The sequence below is a fragment of the Phyllostomus discolor genome, chromosome 2, assembly GCF_004126475.2.
Source record: "Phyllostomus discolor isolate MPI-MPIP mPhyDis1 chromosome 2, mPhyDis1.pri.v3, whole genome shotgun sequence".
Taxonomy (NCBI): Eukaryota; Metazoa; Chordata; class Mammalia; order Chiroptera; family Phyllostomidae; genus Phyllostomus; species Phyllostomus discolor.
Window position 1 is genome coordinate 35,204,116 of NC_040904.2, and position 15,807 is coordinate 35,219,922.

Sequence of the window (15,807 nt, forward strand, 5' to 3'; positions counted from 1 at the left end):
TATATTTCTCTTTTCACTAGACCATATGCTCCTTGAGGACAGGGACTATGTCTCTATTATTTTTGTATATCCCATGCTTGCCAACCCTGCATACCTCCTCCTTCATATTAGATACAGAGTTAATGCTCGTGGAATGTATGAATGGATGAATGAATGAGTTAATCTATTGTCTGAGAAGAGCAGTGATTGGCAAAAGAAGTGGCTGACAACACTTTTCAAATACTGCTTGCCAAAATTACATGCAAATGAAGACAGAGTGCTCATATCATTTACATTTGTATAATGACCACAATTACAATATGAAACAACAAGAGGCAGTTTATATATCCAACTGGAACTCCTGAGGCTGCCCTATCCATCATGAAACACTGTGTGGAAATGCTTTAATGAGCTCCTGGATATGGTATAATTTACCACAAGCTTTGCAGCCTCCATGGGGAAACTCCCCATAGGTCCCAAATGTCACCTGCGTATGCAACTACCCAAGGGCAGTTGGAGTATAAATGATGGAGATCAGAGTGTTATTCTATGAAGTTAGGTCAGCTGTGGGTATGCTACCAGTTTCTTCTGCTTGATCCATTTTCTGTGCTATAAAAGGCTAGACAGTCTAACTGGACCAAGAGTGAAAAAAGTAACACAGAGAAGAAAAAGTTATTTTTTCCTTTCCAGTTTTGAAGTTACTGAATTTTTATGTCATCCTAGAATGTACCCAAGTGTGAGATCTGAATAACACCTGAAAAATGTAACGTGATTTGTGTTTTTACAAATTTCTCTTGCATGGGTGCCGCTGTAGTTCCCCAGTGAACTGCATCTGCCACACGGTAACACGGGTGGGGGGGTGCGCGCTGCCCCAGTTCTGCTTGCAGCCGTGGTAGTTGACGGCAGGTGGGAGCCCAGAGGCATTGGACCTAAGGTGTTTTCGTTCTTTCTTTGCATATGAGCTTTGATGTCTTCACACTGCATTTCGTGAACAATAGACTTCTAGAACAATAGAGAATTTAGGTTGTTATAAAGGTTCTTATCAATTTTATAGAAGTTCTTTTAATACAAAGGAAAACAAATTGAGCTGAAAAAAGTCCCCATGAAGGAATAAGGGACATTCAGTTGTAAGTAGAGTGTTGTAGGGGACAAGGAGTAGACATTTCCCCAAGGTTTTTTGACACACAAACTACATATGACCTGACAGCATTAGAAGAAGAATGTCATTTTAAAACAATTTAGAAAGAGCCTTGCTTTGTGGCATTTCTCATGATTACAAGCTGGGAACCTGGAATAAGATATCAGAATTTAATACCCAAGCTAGTTTATGAAAAGCACTAAGCAGCAGGCTTTTGCTTTACTTTAACCTTTTTAATATTCTGGAAGGTAATTGTCCAGACCACCTCCCTCTTCCAGGTTAATGAGGTGCCTAACAGGCCACAGCAGAAAATGACTGCTCAATCAAATTAAAGAAAGAAAAAAAAAAAGAAAAAAAGAAGAAAGAAAAAAAAAAGGAAGGAAGGAAGGAAAGAAGGAAGGAAGGAAGGAAGGGAGGAAAGAAGGAAGGAAGGAAGGAAGGGAGGGAGGAAGGGATGGAGGAAGAAAGGAAAGGAAGGAAGGAGAGAAGGCAATAAAAATCGAAATGGAAAGGTCTGAAGTTGCATAGGCTTTTATTGTCTTTTGTTCTGTTTTCTCCTGGTGATGGATTGCGGGAAGGATCAGAAAAGGCACAACATGAATCTACTCTTGGGACAATGATTGTAATCAAAATAGGAAATGGTACAAACGTAAGCCATTTTCCTTGCAGTTTAAAGATTATAAATCCCTTATTCATCTGTTATGATCCAGAGCCTAACTTGCGATTTTTATAGTTCTTTTTTACGCCCAGAATTTTAAAACTGCAATGTAAAGGGACTACAGCTGTTCTCTTTCCGATTTGGATGTTTAATCCCCGCTCGGAGCGTTGCACCCCGGTCTCCCCTCCTTCTGCCCATCTGCAGCCTGAGCCCACTGCCAATGCCTCACACACGAGAAACTCACCACGGTCTCTTCCCCTCCGAGTGATTAAACATAGCACCAGCTACTCCGAGGGACTCCGGAAACATTTAGGAGCACTTGCCAAGGGGTTTGTTCTTTCTCGAAGAATCGAGCCATTCCCAAAAGCATTACGAAATTTAAACTGGTAGTGGGAGATGCAGCAGCTTTGAACCAGGAAGACCTAGATTTTTCTCTTCAATGTGCCTCTTTGTAGGAGTATGACCTTCCTTCCTTCCCCGAGCCTTCAGTTCTCTCATCTGGAAAATGACTGCACCACCAGCCGCTCCGGAGCTGTTGAAGAGCAAAGGAGCTAACGCTTGGGGAACTAGGACCAGCTTTTCCAGTGTCAAGTGCTGTCAGTGGGGTGAAAAAGCCAAAAGGGAGATGATAGGAATGATGATTTGTGGCCTTGCAGAATTTCTTAAGTGCATGGAACGTGTCGAGCTAGATTCTTCCTCTTTATAAAAGACTTCCCCAGTCCCTTGGGAGAGCCCGTTCTTCCAGTACACTCCGGCGGCGGTGGGTGTAAGGAAACACCCTTAGGATGATTTCCTAAACTGCATCCCGGGGAAAAGTGAAATTGATGCAGCTCCCAAGGTGCTCAGCTTGTACCCTGGAAGAATCTTGTTTGTTGAGTATTTTGTTCTCACATATATTTTCATCTCTTAGAATTTAAATTGTTTTATTGTTTATGCTGTTAGAGTTGTCCCAGTTTTCCTGCCTTTGCCCCCCGCCACCCAGCCTGCCCCACGCTGCCACAGGCAATCCCCCTACTGCTGTCCATGTCCATGGGTCAATCATCGTTCTTCCTTTTTTTTTAAATTGAAATTCCCCCAAGACGATCAAGATAAATATTCACATCCCCCAAATATTTACCGATACAATGAATGCAGTTTTATGCTTATCATCTCAATGTGTCTCAGTTTGAAATGCTTTCTGTTCATCACTGTAGTCATATTTGGAAAATGATATGAAAACTTAGTCATTGATCAAAGTTACCAAATGTATCCTTTTTCTATTCTTAGAAGGACCTGTTTTCTGTCTGGAGTGAGCATCCTTGGAACTTCATTGCATGTTTGCCTGCTGTAAGCCTTTCCCCGGGCCTGTCCCGTGTGGGAAGTGACCCCCGCCGGCACTGTGCTGTGGTGTCACACCCTTATTTTCTAGTTGCACACTGCTCCTTCACTCGCGGCCCTGCCTTCCCGCGTGGCCCCGGCGGTCTTTCTACGTATGCACGGAGAGCTGCTCATTTCCCACGGTCACTGCTGACTGGGACCCAATAATTACTCAACTTTGAGTTGGATGTCCCGAAATTTCCACACTTGGGGAGCACATTTTATTTTGTGGCAATTTAGGTTTTGCATTTCTTAATTGTATTCATTTCAGTGTTCCTTTCATTTCTAATTTCTATGGAGGCAGGCAAAAATCATTTTAAGCCTGCCTTTTACCAGGTGGTCTCGTGATTTTAAAGAATCTCTGCACATTAAAATTCTATTTTTATGTAATATCATTTTAATAGAAATGTTCATTTTTATGGAGGGAAAATGACTGATAAAAATTTGAGTGGTACTTAGGAGCCTCTTATACCCTTTTTATTGCCTTTTGATGAGGCTTAATTCATTAATAAAGGAGGATGAGTTGGACTGTGACATGTTTTATCTCCTATCATTATTCAACAAAAGAGAATATTTTTTCAATGAAAATTTTAGAGCAAATTTCTAATTTTCCTTTTCTGAAAACTACATCTAAAAAATGGAATGACCTTGGACTCAATTCAAAATTGAAATTTTACAGCTACTCTTTCAAGTCACCTGCTCTCACAACAGCCCGGGGAGCTAAGATCTATCATTGTTATTTCTGTTTTGCCGATGGGGAGAGTGACACTCAGAGAAACAATGTGGGTTGTCTTCCATCACAGCCCAGCAGCTTCGTCACTAGGATCCAGGCTATAAACCAATTGTGCAAAATTTTAAACTCAATTGCTAAGCATCTTTCTTCTCTTTCACCATCTTAATTTTCTTCTCCTCTATAAATATTTTCAGAGATTTCACTCTATCCTAGACACTTTAAAGAAGGCTTGGGGATAAAAAGGTCACTTCTTCTAGAAGTTGACGGTGTCACGGAGAAAAAACAGTGTGTGCGCAATGCATTCTTATACGATGCAGTACAAGGCAGGGTGTCCGACCCGTGGCCCACAGGCCACATGCATCCCAAGATGGCCATGAATGCGACCCAACAACACAAAACTGTAAATTAACTTAAAACATTATGAGATTTTTGTGTGTGTATGATTGTGTGTCACAATGTATTTAATGTGTGGCCCAAGACAACTCTTCTTCCAGTGTGACCTGGAGATGCCAAAAGGTTGCATACCCCTTGCAGAGTTATGCTGGTGGTGTGAACACAGTGTGGTGTGATTGTTGAGAAAACATGGTAGAGGCTGCCTGGTTTGGAGAAGGGAGAAGTGACATTTGAGCTGAGGCTTTGAAGGCCGAGCAGAGAAGAAGGGGAAGGGTGCAGGAAGGAGTGAGAACAAGTTAAGGAAGGTGAAGATTGTCAGGGTGTGGTCCCACTCCAGGTATTACTGAAATACAAGGTGGTCTGGGGCAGGGCGACTCAGCAGATGGGCAGGACTGGGTCTTGAAGTCTCAGTGCAGCCCAGGTCATCTGGCCTGTTCTGCAGGAACGGGCTGCTGCTGCTGGTGTGAAAGCTGTGCAGCGACCAGCACCAGCACGTGGGGGATTCTGAGAGATTGCTCTGGTTACAGCGTGGCGGAGGGATGAGAGGGAGAAGACACTCAGAGAGTGAGGCCAGCCAGAAATAACCACAACTCATCAAAGATGATAGAAAGCCTGAGTGAAGGCAGTGACCATGGGAATCCAGAGTGGGGTGGACAAATTTGGGGTTTTGAGAAATAAAAGACTCTGAGTTGTAAAGCATAAAGGAGAAGGCAAGTTTCTGTTTCACAAAGATCTAGAATTCTGGCACAACACAAACATATTTAGTTTAAAATTGTGATTATTTGAAGCACAACTCATTAAATACCTCAAATAATTGGTTTTCTGTGCTAAACATCAATGGGGAACACAAATTACAAGAAAACAAGCTGGGAGTGATTTTGTTTTTAAAGGAGCAATTTCTACATTTTCGTTCTTTTCAGTTCAATGTCTTACCTCTTCGGTGTCATTGGTGCTCTCTCTCACCTCTGAACGTCACCCTCTGCTTGTCCCCGATTCCCGCACACAGTAGCAGCGTCCCCTCCATCCTACCTGCTGCTGCTGCAGAGGGACCCTTTCACCCCTGGCTACAGCCCCACCATAGGTGCCCAGGAGCCCCTCCCACTAGCACATTAACTCTTTCAGGGCAGGGATTGTTTTTCACTCTGTTATCTCTCAGAGGCAGGGCACTGAGGCTTTATTAAAGAGTCTCTGTATGTGCCACACAATGTCTAGACAATTAAAATGCATGTGCAACTTAGGGCTCTCAATGTCATTGTTTCACAGATGAGGAGGCTGAGACCCAGATCACAGAATGAAAGGCCAGTGCTTTTTACGTTATTTCACATTACTGCCCTAATGTCTTTTTTATGTCCTCACACATACTTGGGTGCTCTCAGTAGATGTTTAATTAGCATACACAGAGGTGGATCTTCTCATCAACAGGTAGCTCTCTGTCATGCTTGCAGGTGGATAGGGAGTCCCTTGTCCCTGGAGTATATGAACAGTATTATGTTTCAGCTTTATTCTGGGTTAAATGCAGTATTGTGAGTTAGTATGGGAATTTCACTTTGCTGCCACTTATGTTTTTATGGGGTAATATGACTCAAGGGACTATAACTGGTTACATTTGTAACCACTATGTCCTTGGCTTTTCCTGTGGTAAGTACACTTGTGTCACATTTATAAGACCACAGATCTCAGTGCTCTTCAAGTGTCTTCCTTCCTGTTAGCAGGATGTTTAGTCTTTTCCCAGGATCCTTTTCTCTGAGTACCCCCAGGAGACCCTGTTGTGCAAGGTGGGTTACTTTGTGGTTACCATCTCTAATGAGCCAAAGCAAACTCTACAGCTCTAGGGGTTAGAAAGTCTTTATTGGGAAGCTTAAAGCAAAGTTCAGCAAGGTATGGTGTACATGGCTCCCATGGAAAAGTGCTGGGTGCAGGACACTGTGTGGAACACGGTAGGAGGTGTATGTTTCAGGGGCAGCACCTACCCCCTTCTCAATGGCTCAGCTTACAGAGCAAGCAAGAGAGCAAACTCCTTAAGGGGGACACCAGTAGACTCTAGGGCTTGCACAGTTGGGTGTCTTGGAAAGCCAATCGCCCTGCCTCCAGGGTTTGTGGAGCCCACAGTAGCTTATAGCCAGGGTAGGAAGGCCAAATTCCTGTTAGCCCCATGTGCCAGGAAGAAGGGAGAGCTCCCAGTGTCTGCTGACTTTTATTCCAGGTCAGTACTGGTCGGTAGAAATATAATGCAAGTGGCTTATGCAACTTCAAGTGTTTTAGTAACTACGGTAAAAAAGTAAAGAGAAACAGGTGAAATGAAATGAATTTTTAGTAACATTTTCTTTGAATGACTATATCTAAAATATTATCATCTCAACATGTAATCAATTTAAAATTGTTATTGAGATATTTTAGTTTTTAAAATACTGTCTTTGATCTTTGAAACCAGGTATATATTTTACACTGACAGAATCAATTCAGGCACTAAATTTTCTTTGGAAATACTTGATCTGTACTTAAATTTCATACCATTTGTGGTTAAAAAGTAGATTTTCATACCCAAATTTTCCAAATATACTTCAAAGTTTTCCAATCACTGAATTGAATATCAGTTTTTTAAATTTAACTTTAAAAAGTGAAGTTAAAAGATTTAAAGTTGAAATGAAATTTAGGCCTTTGGTTTCAGGAGGCATATTTCAGCAGCTTGATAGTCCTGTGTGACTAGTAGCTACTCTGTTGGACACAGATTGATCTCCTGGAGTCATTTTGAGGCAACCCCAAGAATGTATAATGCCAATGTTACCTGAGACCCACAAGGCCTTAAAAACAGTGATCAAGGATAAAACACAGAGAGGCAGAATATCAAGTCCCAACTTGGGATCTCAACTCCGGCTTTGCTGCTTTCTAGCTATGTGGAAGTTACTATTCCTCTTGGGCCTCAGCTTACTCACCTGTGAAAAGAGATGCGTTTCCCTTTGCAGCTTTGCAGTGAGCACCAAATAGGACAATGCCTAGTGTATAGTGAATTGTCAATAAAAGTAAGGTGTTACTGCTTCAGAGTTTAAAAATCACTTCATATTTCATCATCTTATTTGCTACTTACTGGAATCTCATTAGGTAGGGAAGGAAGTATTATCCCATTTTACAAAAGAGCTAGGACTTAAGCTTGGGTCTTCCAAATCTAAGCTTATTTTGTTTTCTATCTTATGCTCACCATCTCCATAAGCTAACTTGAATTGAGTGGTGCCTGTGAGAGGTATTGTGAACAGGGCTTTACATTTAATAGCTACACTACATCAATTTTCCTCTTCGGGCTTTAAGGAAGCAGGGCCTGACACAGCTGTTCAAAATTGTGAGCCTGCAGCCCAGGGCTCAGAGAAAAGGCTGACTTACTCTCAGTATTAGGGTTTCAGTCTTCCCATTTCTCACTAAATATTTGCCTTTCTACTTCCCCAGACATTATTTTAAAAGAAAGTTAAAATCTTGATCATTAATGCACACTGCCTTGGATCTATAGAAGATGATAACAAAAAAGCATATCCGATATTAAGTTTTTAAGTAAGTTCCCATACCATTTGTTAAAGAAGGTATGTAGAGAGTGATTTCAAGCTCTAATTATCTCATACAGACTAAGTGTTTCTGGCTTCTTCTCATTAAGGCATAAGCAGAATATGCTTACATTGGTAACTTTTGGGATGTTCTTTGGGTCTGTTTTCTGATTTTTCCTGCATTTGATGGCTTGTCAAAAATAGGTGCCTGTCCCCAGGTGTCATTACATTCTATCTTGACAATCTGCCACTTGTCAAGGCTGCACAATAGTCCTTTGTATCCATGTCCCAGGAGCCCAGGGAACCACTGAGTAGATCAGGCAACTTGTGAAATATCTGATTGAACTTGGACTCTATCACACTATCTCAATGAATCAAGCCACTGTAAATCAAAGCCTTGCTCTGCCAGCGGTCTCTCAACTTTCAATACATTTTGATTTAAGGGACTGGTCTGTGATCATCTCATATTTTATGAGATGATATCCTGTGAGTACAGGGAAAGAATGAAACAAAATAATCAGAGGAGAAAGTTATGAGGAACAAAAGCAAGGGAGATAGAAACAATCTATATATGGTATCATGCTGTTATTTGTAAAAGTAGGTGAAACACCATAATTGGTGCTCTGTGTAGTACTCATTAAGTGACCTTTTGGACTATATATCCAAAGGTCATAAAAATTTTATGCCACAAATTTGGTGGAGGTGGTCATGAAAATTTTATGACACAAATAATTCTGCAAATTATATATAGATATATAATTTGTGGAAAAAAATATATATACAGGCAAAGAAAAACTCCTATGGCTTGAAATTTTTCTACAGCGTGATACTAAATAAGAATAAAGGATTTTTTCTTCTTATCAAGGAACATGCACTTAAGGCATAATATTAAAGAAAAGATAATAAAATCACCCATAACTGTCTCCACTAAAGATTACCATTCTTAATATCTTATTGTATTCCCTTCCAGTCTTTTTATATGCATATATTTTATAACCTAGTTATAATTATGCTGTATATAGTTTTATATCTTTTTTCTTTTCACATCATAAAATTTTTATATGTTACTAGGTTAAGCATTGGTTAGATTGTCATAAATGATTTAGTCTATTACCTATGTTGGAAATTTTGGTTGAGTTCATTTTATTTTTCTATTTAACATAACCCTGTGATGAATACCTTTTAACTCTCATCTTTTAATACATATTTGATTATTCCTTTAGGTTAGATTCTCAAAAGTGAAATTATTGGAGCAAAAGGTATAAACTCCTTTAGGGCTGCTTGTGATACACACTAACAGGTTACTTTCTGGGCAGATTTTTTTTTTTTAATTTATCCAGTTTTCTGTTCCATCAGATGTATAGAGAAATGCCTGGAAAGACATATTCCCTAAACAAACATACGGGCATGTAAATGCCCACATGCGTGTGCCTCTCTTCAGAGGAGTCACCTTGGAAAGCTGCACTCACTGCAGCGCAGGTGGCTCTGTGTGAGCCGTCACTTCAGAGATACACCCAATGCTGGACACCAGGTAGCATTGTGCAGGTGGCCGTTTACTTACCAATGTGAGTTCTGAGTCATGTTTGGCTATTTTTAAAAATTGCATCACCTGCTCTCAGAGAAGAACGGCTTGGCACCTTTGCAGGTATACAAAAGTATGAATTGGCAGCTCTGAGGCTGTGTCTTGCCTTTGCTACTTGCATTTCCTTCTTCAAGGACCCTGGTCTCGCTGAGGGCTGCTGCGACCATCGAAGCAATGCCATGGGAAGGCCAGCAGTGAGGGGGGGAGTGTGCGGTGTGTGCCATTCATCTATAGCCTCTTCCCCTGGCAGTTTCTAAGTCATTGTGGTCAGCTAGATAATTCGATGCAGAGAACAAATTTAGACCTGTGAATCGGGGATTAGCATAGTACTCATGATAAAGTAATTTAATTAAGGGAAACAATTTGGTTTTTCTATGGTGTGTGTTAAAATGGGTTTTACCTGATGAGAAAGAGAGAGAGACAGCTACAAGGGACAGAGAGAAAGCAATAAAGCAAAATGTTAATAATCAGGGAATTTTATGCAAAGGGTGTATCTGTTATATTGTAGTATTCTTGCCACTTTTCCACGGGTTTGAAAAGTTTAAAACTGAAAAGCTGAGAAAAACATCTGTTGGGGAGGAAAAATAATTTTCCTTGTACCATTATAGGTATGTGGTTGAAACGCCCCTGTGATAAAAAGACAGATTAACAGGAGAAAAACAAATGGAATTATGTATGTAGTATGGGAGTATGTATTATGGGAGTCCCACCCAGACATGAGACTCAAAGAAGTGACCAGAACAGGAAGCTTTTATACCTTTTTCACAGAGAAACAATAAATTTGTATAGAATCAATGAGGCAGAGGGGTTTGAGCTAGAGTCATAAATGGAGAATTAACAAGCTTTGCTCATACAGGCTTCTCAGCCCTAGGTGCCTTGTCTGTGGGGATAAGGATGCCTCTTATCCTCTTGGCACAAGGAGGGCACCTTTCATGCGAGGTATTTATCTCCTGCTTTAAGAGGAATGAAGGAAGATCAGAGTGTCTTTCATACATAGGTTCTTAGTCCCATAACTTTAATTAAAAAAATTAATATGCCAATGTGGCATATTTTAGGGTGACATTCTAAACCCTTACCCATACAAACAAACAATGCCAAAATGCTTTGAAGAATGATCAATGAATGATTGAGAATGATCAAGTGCCTGGCATTAAGGCAGACATGCATCAAAACACATGACTTTCATGTTGTATGAAAGGAGAGAAGGTTGGTATGTCCCTTGACAAGGATGCAAGAGGGTCTCAGCCCTAACAACATGCACACAGTTAAGGCACTGCCACCTACTTACTTCATGGCATCTAACCAATGTTTTTCTTAAATATAAGTCATGATACCATAAAAGTCCTAGAGGAAAACCCAGGCAGTGAAATTTCAGATATCCCATGTAGCAATATTTTCATTGATATGTCCCCTAGGGCAAGGGATATAAGGGAAAGAATAAACAAATGGGACTACATCTAATTAAAAAGCTTTTGCATGGCTAAAGAAAACATCAACAAAATGAAAATAGAACCAACCGTATGGGAAAACATATTTGCCAATGATACCTCGAGCAAGAGTTTGGTCTCCAAAATCTATAAAGAACTTACACAAATGCACACCAAGGAGACAGGCAATGCAATTAAAAAATAGGCAAAGGACCTGAATAGACACTTCTCCTAGGAGGACATTCAGAGGGCCCAGGGACGTACGAAAAGATGCTCAACATCACTAGCCATCAGAGAAATGCAAATTAAAACCACAATGAGATACCACTTCACAGTGGTCAGAATGGCCATGATAAACAAATTAATAAATAATAAGTGCTGACGAGGTTGTGGAGAAAAGGGACCCCTAGTACACTGTTGGTGGGAATGCAGACTGGTGTAGCCACTGTGGAGAACAGTATGGAATTTCCTCAAAAAACTAAAGATGGAACTGCATTTTGACTCAGCAATACCACTGTTGGGACTATACCCTAAGAATCCTGAAACACCAATCCAAAAGAACCTATGCATCCCAATGTTTATAGCAGCACAATTTACAATAGCCAAGTGCTGGATGCAACCTAAGTGCCCACCAGTGAATGAGTGGGTCAAAAAACCATGGTACAGTTACACAATGGAATACTATGCAGCAGAAAGAAAGAATTCCTGCCCTTCATGACAGCATGGATGGAACTGGAGGGTATGATGCTAAATTAAATAAGCCAGGTGATGAAAGACAAATACCATATAATCTCACCTATAGTGGAACCTAATCAGCAAAACAAATGAGCAAAATAGAACCAGAGACACTGACATAAAGAATAAACTGACAGTGACCAGAGGGGAGGGGGATGACAAGGGAAAGAAGGGGAAGGGGAATGTGTATAAAGGACCCATAGACATGGGCAACAGGGTGGAGATTGACTGTGAGAATGGGGCTGGGGGGTGGGTGGGACAGGGGAGAGCAATGGAGGAAAAAGTGGGACAAGTGTAACGGAATAATTAAAAAGAAAACCTAAAAAAAACCCCACATGATTTTCATGTGGTTATGGGTGGCCTCCTTTGGGATTCCTTCTTTGGGGAAAGGGCTTCTGAACTTGAACTATTTTTTACAGAAGAATGCCCAGTGGAAGTCTCAGAATTTATGTTTTATGAAAAGAATTTATCATTCTAATGCAGAAGACAAGTGGGGAAGAATCTCTTTAGATATTTTGAAAGACAAGTTGCCCCTAGCATTAGAGATCAGCAGAGTTTCCCATCCAGACGTATCAGCAAATGATGGAGGGACCTAGGAAGTAGTGGAACATAAAAGAAGCCAAGATTATAGAAGTGTTTAGGACATGTTCTAGCTATACAATTAATAATATTTAAATTGGTCTGATCATAGAGGGTATCTCACTTCTCTTTTTCAGCCAATATGCTTTTCTTTTGTTTTGCTTATGTTTCTAAAATATTACAGAAATATAATATGAAATTCCACATATTTTCAAGAATATAGCAGAAAAAGAGCAGATATCCCACTAACACTGAAACTTTAATTTTTTATGTGAATAAACCTTTACAGAAATTATACTTGAAGATACTCATTGTGGCCAGGACCTAAGAGTAGTTACATCATCGGTTTCTACGTCAGGTTAACTTTGAGCTGACAGGAAAATGTTTTCCAATATGGCAAAGAAGCAACTGTCAGACTTTAAAAGAAGCATATAAATTACCCAGGGATCTCATAAAAATGCAGATTCTGATTCCATAGATCAGGGGAGGAGCTTCAAACTCTGCATTTCTCACTAATTCCCAAGTGAAGTTGATGTTGCTGGTCCGTGGACCACATTTCAAACAGTAGGTAGAGGACAGAACAAGTCTTGGAATCAAGCAAGGTCTCACCTTTCATTGCAAAATGGAGAAAATGCATACACGATGAGATTCTTGTGAAGCTGATATAAAATAACCCTTCTGAAAGTATTTTGTAAACTTTCCTTTTCCTAGTATTGATTTTTTTCTAATACCATGCTGCTTTATAAATTCTTCTTTGTAGGCAACTCAAAAAACAAACAAGGGATGGAAGACCAGGGGCAGTAAATTTCGCTGCATTATTGCTTCTGAAGGAGCCTGACACCGCTGGAAACACACAAGCAAAACCCATTCCCATGGACGTTCCTGACGCACCTGTTAGGAATTCTGAAGATGTGATACCTGTTGAAGAGCTGTGATTAACATTTTTTTTCCTGAAAAATGTCTCTTTGGAAAGTTTTGGATTTCCATTTCATGTTATCCTTCCCAAGACCAACTAAAACAGCCCTCCTTTCTCTACCCAAGCCCCAGACAAAATAACCAATGGTATTTAGTATTGGATTTGGGGAAAATGATGAAAGAGTGAAGCCATAATCTAACAATTGTAATTATGTCATCTGTAATGACATGATTTAACGACATGGTGTTTTTCAACTACAATCTTTAGGCACTGAGGAGTGAGAGAACCCTCCTTTTCAAAGAATAAAGGTAAAGCGATTGAACAGCGATGGAATATTACAGGCCTTCCAGAAAACAGTTGAGGAAACAAATCGGCAGTGCTAAGATTCCAACCCAACTACAAAAAACAACAGTTACTCACAGAACATAGAAATCCTTTTGGAAAATGAAATTTGAACACTCGAGTTAAAATTCAAAGTGGACAAGCTTCATTCCTAAAGATATTATGAAGATTTCTTTTTTAAGTGGGACCTTCCTGGACAATGATCAGAAGTGGCAACTGCATCAGTGGTCAGACGGGAGGCACAGCCATTTCCTTACCTTAGGCCCACAATTGGCTAGATTCAAGTGTCCATGGGAATTTTTTCCCAGTACGTATGAGAACAGAACTGAGATGCCATGCTGGTGTGAGTGTAGAATTAAAAAGGAGTTTTTAAAACTCTTACTGTGTTTAACTGACTACAATGGCATTAATAACTAACCTGAGGGAAAATTCTACTGTCTTTAGCTGGCTACAATGATATTAATAACTAACCTGAGGGAAAATTCCACTGTCTTTAACTGACTACAGTGATATTAATAACTAACCTGAGGGAAAACTCCACTGTCTTTAACTGACTACAATGGTATTAACAACTAACCCCAGGGAAGTTGGTGGCAGTGATGGTGTTCTCTGGGCGGAGCTGGATGGAAAACAGAGAACTATTTGATAAAGGTAAGATAAGCAAATTGTCCCCCGGGAAACTAAGATTCTATTTTAAGATTTAAAAATATTTATATCTTGCATAATTTTGACTATACAAATCTAACATACATTTAAGACTAAATTATTAATTGATCCCTTTATAATATCATTTTATAAAGAATCATTTAGCACTAAGGATTTTATTTCCTGTTTTCCTTTTCATGCTGTTTATCATCACTGTACTCTGAGATCCTGTTCATTTTTTCCACTACTTAAAAAAATTATGTTTTCTTATCTATTTTCCTCTGTATCTGACTTCCTCCTCCTTACTCTACCTTAAAAGCACTTTTTGGTGTCAGCTGAGGTCTTGAGTGATGGGTGTTGCCTAACTAACTACCTTGTCAAATATAAGCACTGTGTTGAATCATTTAAGGGGAGGGGATATAGGGGATACAGAGAAAAGAATCAAGATTTTAATGAGATAATTTAACAGGTAGCATCAGCCAAACTATATATAACTATCTCTATAAAAATCAGGAAAGTCTATTATCAGTTTTATAATTTTTAAAATTTGCATTTACATTGTCTGTTCGTGTCTGTATGTGGTGTGTGATTAACTCTTAATAACTGCATGAAAGTGCACACACACACTATAACCATACTTAGGTGTACTGATATACCTTAGTCATTTTTGAAAGAACAAGGCAAGCGAAAAAGGCAGCAATGGTTATTTTATAAACCATTAGAAAAACAAGATGAAGTTGAACAAGAGTCAAGTCAGATTTGTCGGAACATTTATTGCTGCCAGTCAAGATTAATGAAGTATATAGATCGCCTTTGCTGAAGACGAGCCAAGGGAAGCACCGATAGGCCTTAATCACTGAGCTGTCGCAGTCAGGCTGGTGGGAGGCCATTGTCCCTTTCTCTGGGACGTCTTGTGGTAGTGCCTGCTCCCCAGTGACTACTAGCTTTGCTGCACAGTTTGAAGCCGTTTCATTTTTGTTTTCTGCCTTCGAGCAGTTCTCAGTTTTTTAGTTTTTAAGAAATTATCCTCTAACTGGTATAGAAAGTCTTCAATTCGTCCGACCTAGAAGAAATAGATACAAGATTGGTTGTTGTTTTTCTGGGTTTTGTATGAATAAGGAAAATGGTGAGGTATTTAAAATTAAACGGCACATGTAGGTCCACGTTGGAACAGAACGGGTAGAGACAGAAAGGATGGAATTTAAAAGGCTCCTTCTGTTTCCGTTTCAGGTCACTCTGTTTTAGGAACATGAAGCAGGCCTGTGGGAGTTTGCTTTACCACTCAGTCCTCCCTATTGGGCATGAGAATCGCTCACTGTCTTTAATGGTTGGTAATACCAGGGATTTCAAAAAGAAGTGAATGGTGAAAAATTAATGATTTATCCAAAAGAATGAACAAAAAAATTCACTTCCCTGAAGTCAGAGATTCCATTATTTGTATGTCCCAGGGAGAAAAATGAATATTCCACACTGTCTTAATAAGAACTATTTCTTTTAAATCAACAGCAAATTTTTAAAAAATACACTTTCTTAAAAAATGCTACACCCCAGGAAGTAAGATAAAATAATGAATACAAATCAATAATTCTTAAAAATAAATTAGTCTTTCTCCAAAGAAAACTAATTATTTGGTGACAGTTGAACGTATTATACAATTTGCCAGAAAGAACTGTAGAAGAAAACAATTTACATATGTGCTGAGTTGGGCCCTCATGAAAGTCTGTAGGTGTAACAATTCATACTTAACCCTGACTGCTGAGACCTACTTATTATACTAGCTTAAAGTCATTCAGG

At 39.7% G+C, this 15,807-nt stretch overlaps 1 protein-coding gene and 1 non-coding gene across 2 annotated transcripts in view; one reads left to right on the forward strand and one right to left on the reverse strand.

Moving 5' to 3' along the window:
• The first annotated feature begins 10,553 nt into the window (after positions 1-10,553).
• On the forward strand, positions 10,554-10,683 carry LOC114491256. The gene has a single exon (XR_003684054.1). It is a non-coding gene; the product is annotated as a U6atac minor spliceosomal RNA (small nuclear RNA).
• Positions 10,684-14,829: 4,146 nt separating this feature from the next.
• Positions 14,830-15,807, reverse strand: part of SPATA16 (spermatogenesis associated 16) — a 184,543-nt gene continuing 183,565 nt past the window's right edge. Inside the window, exon 10 of the mRNA XM_028505287.2 lies at positions 14,830-15,076. Coding sequence (XP_028361088.1) covers positions 14,954-15,076 — 123 coding nt within the window. The 3' untranslated portion in view covers positions 14,830-14,953. The remainder of the gene's footprint in view (positions 15,077-15,807) is intronic.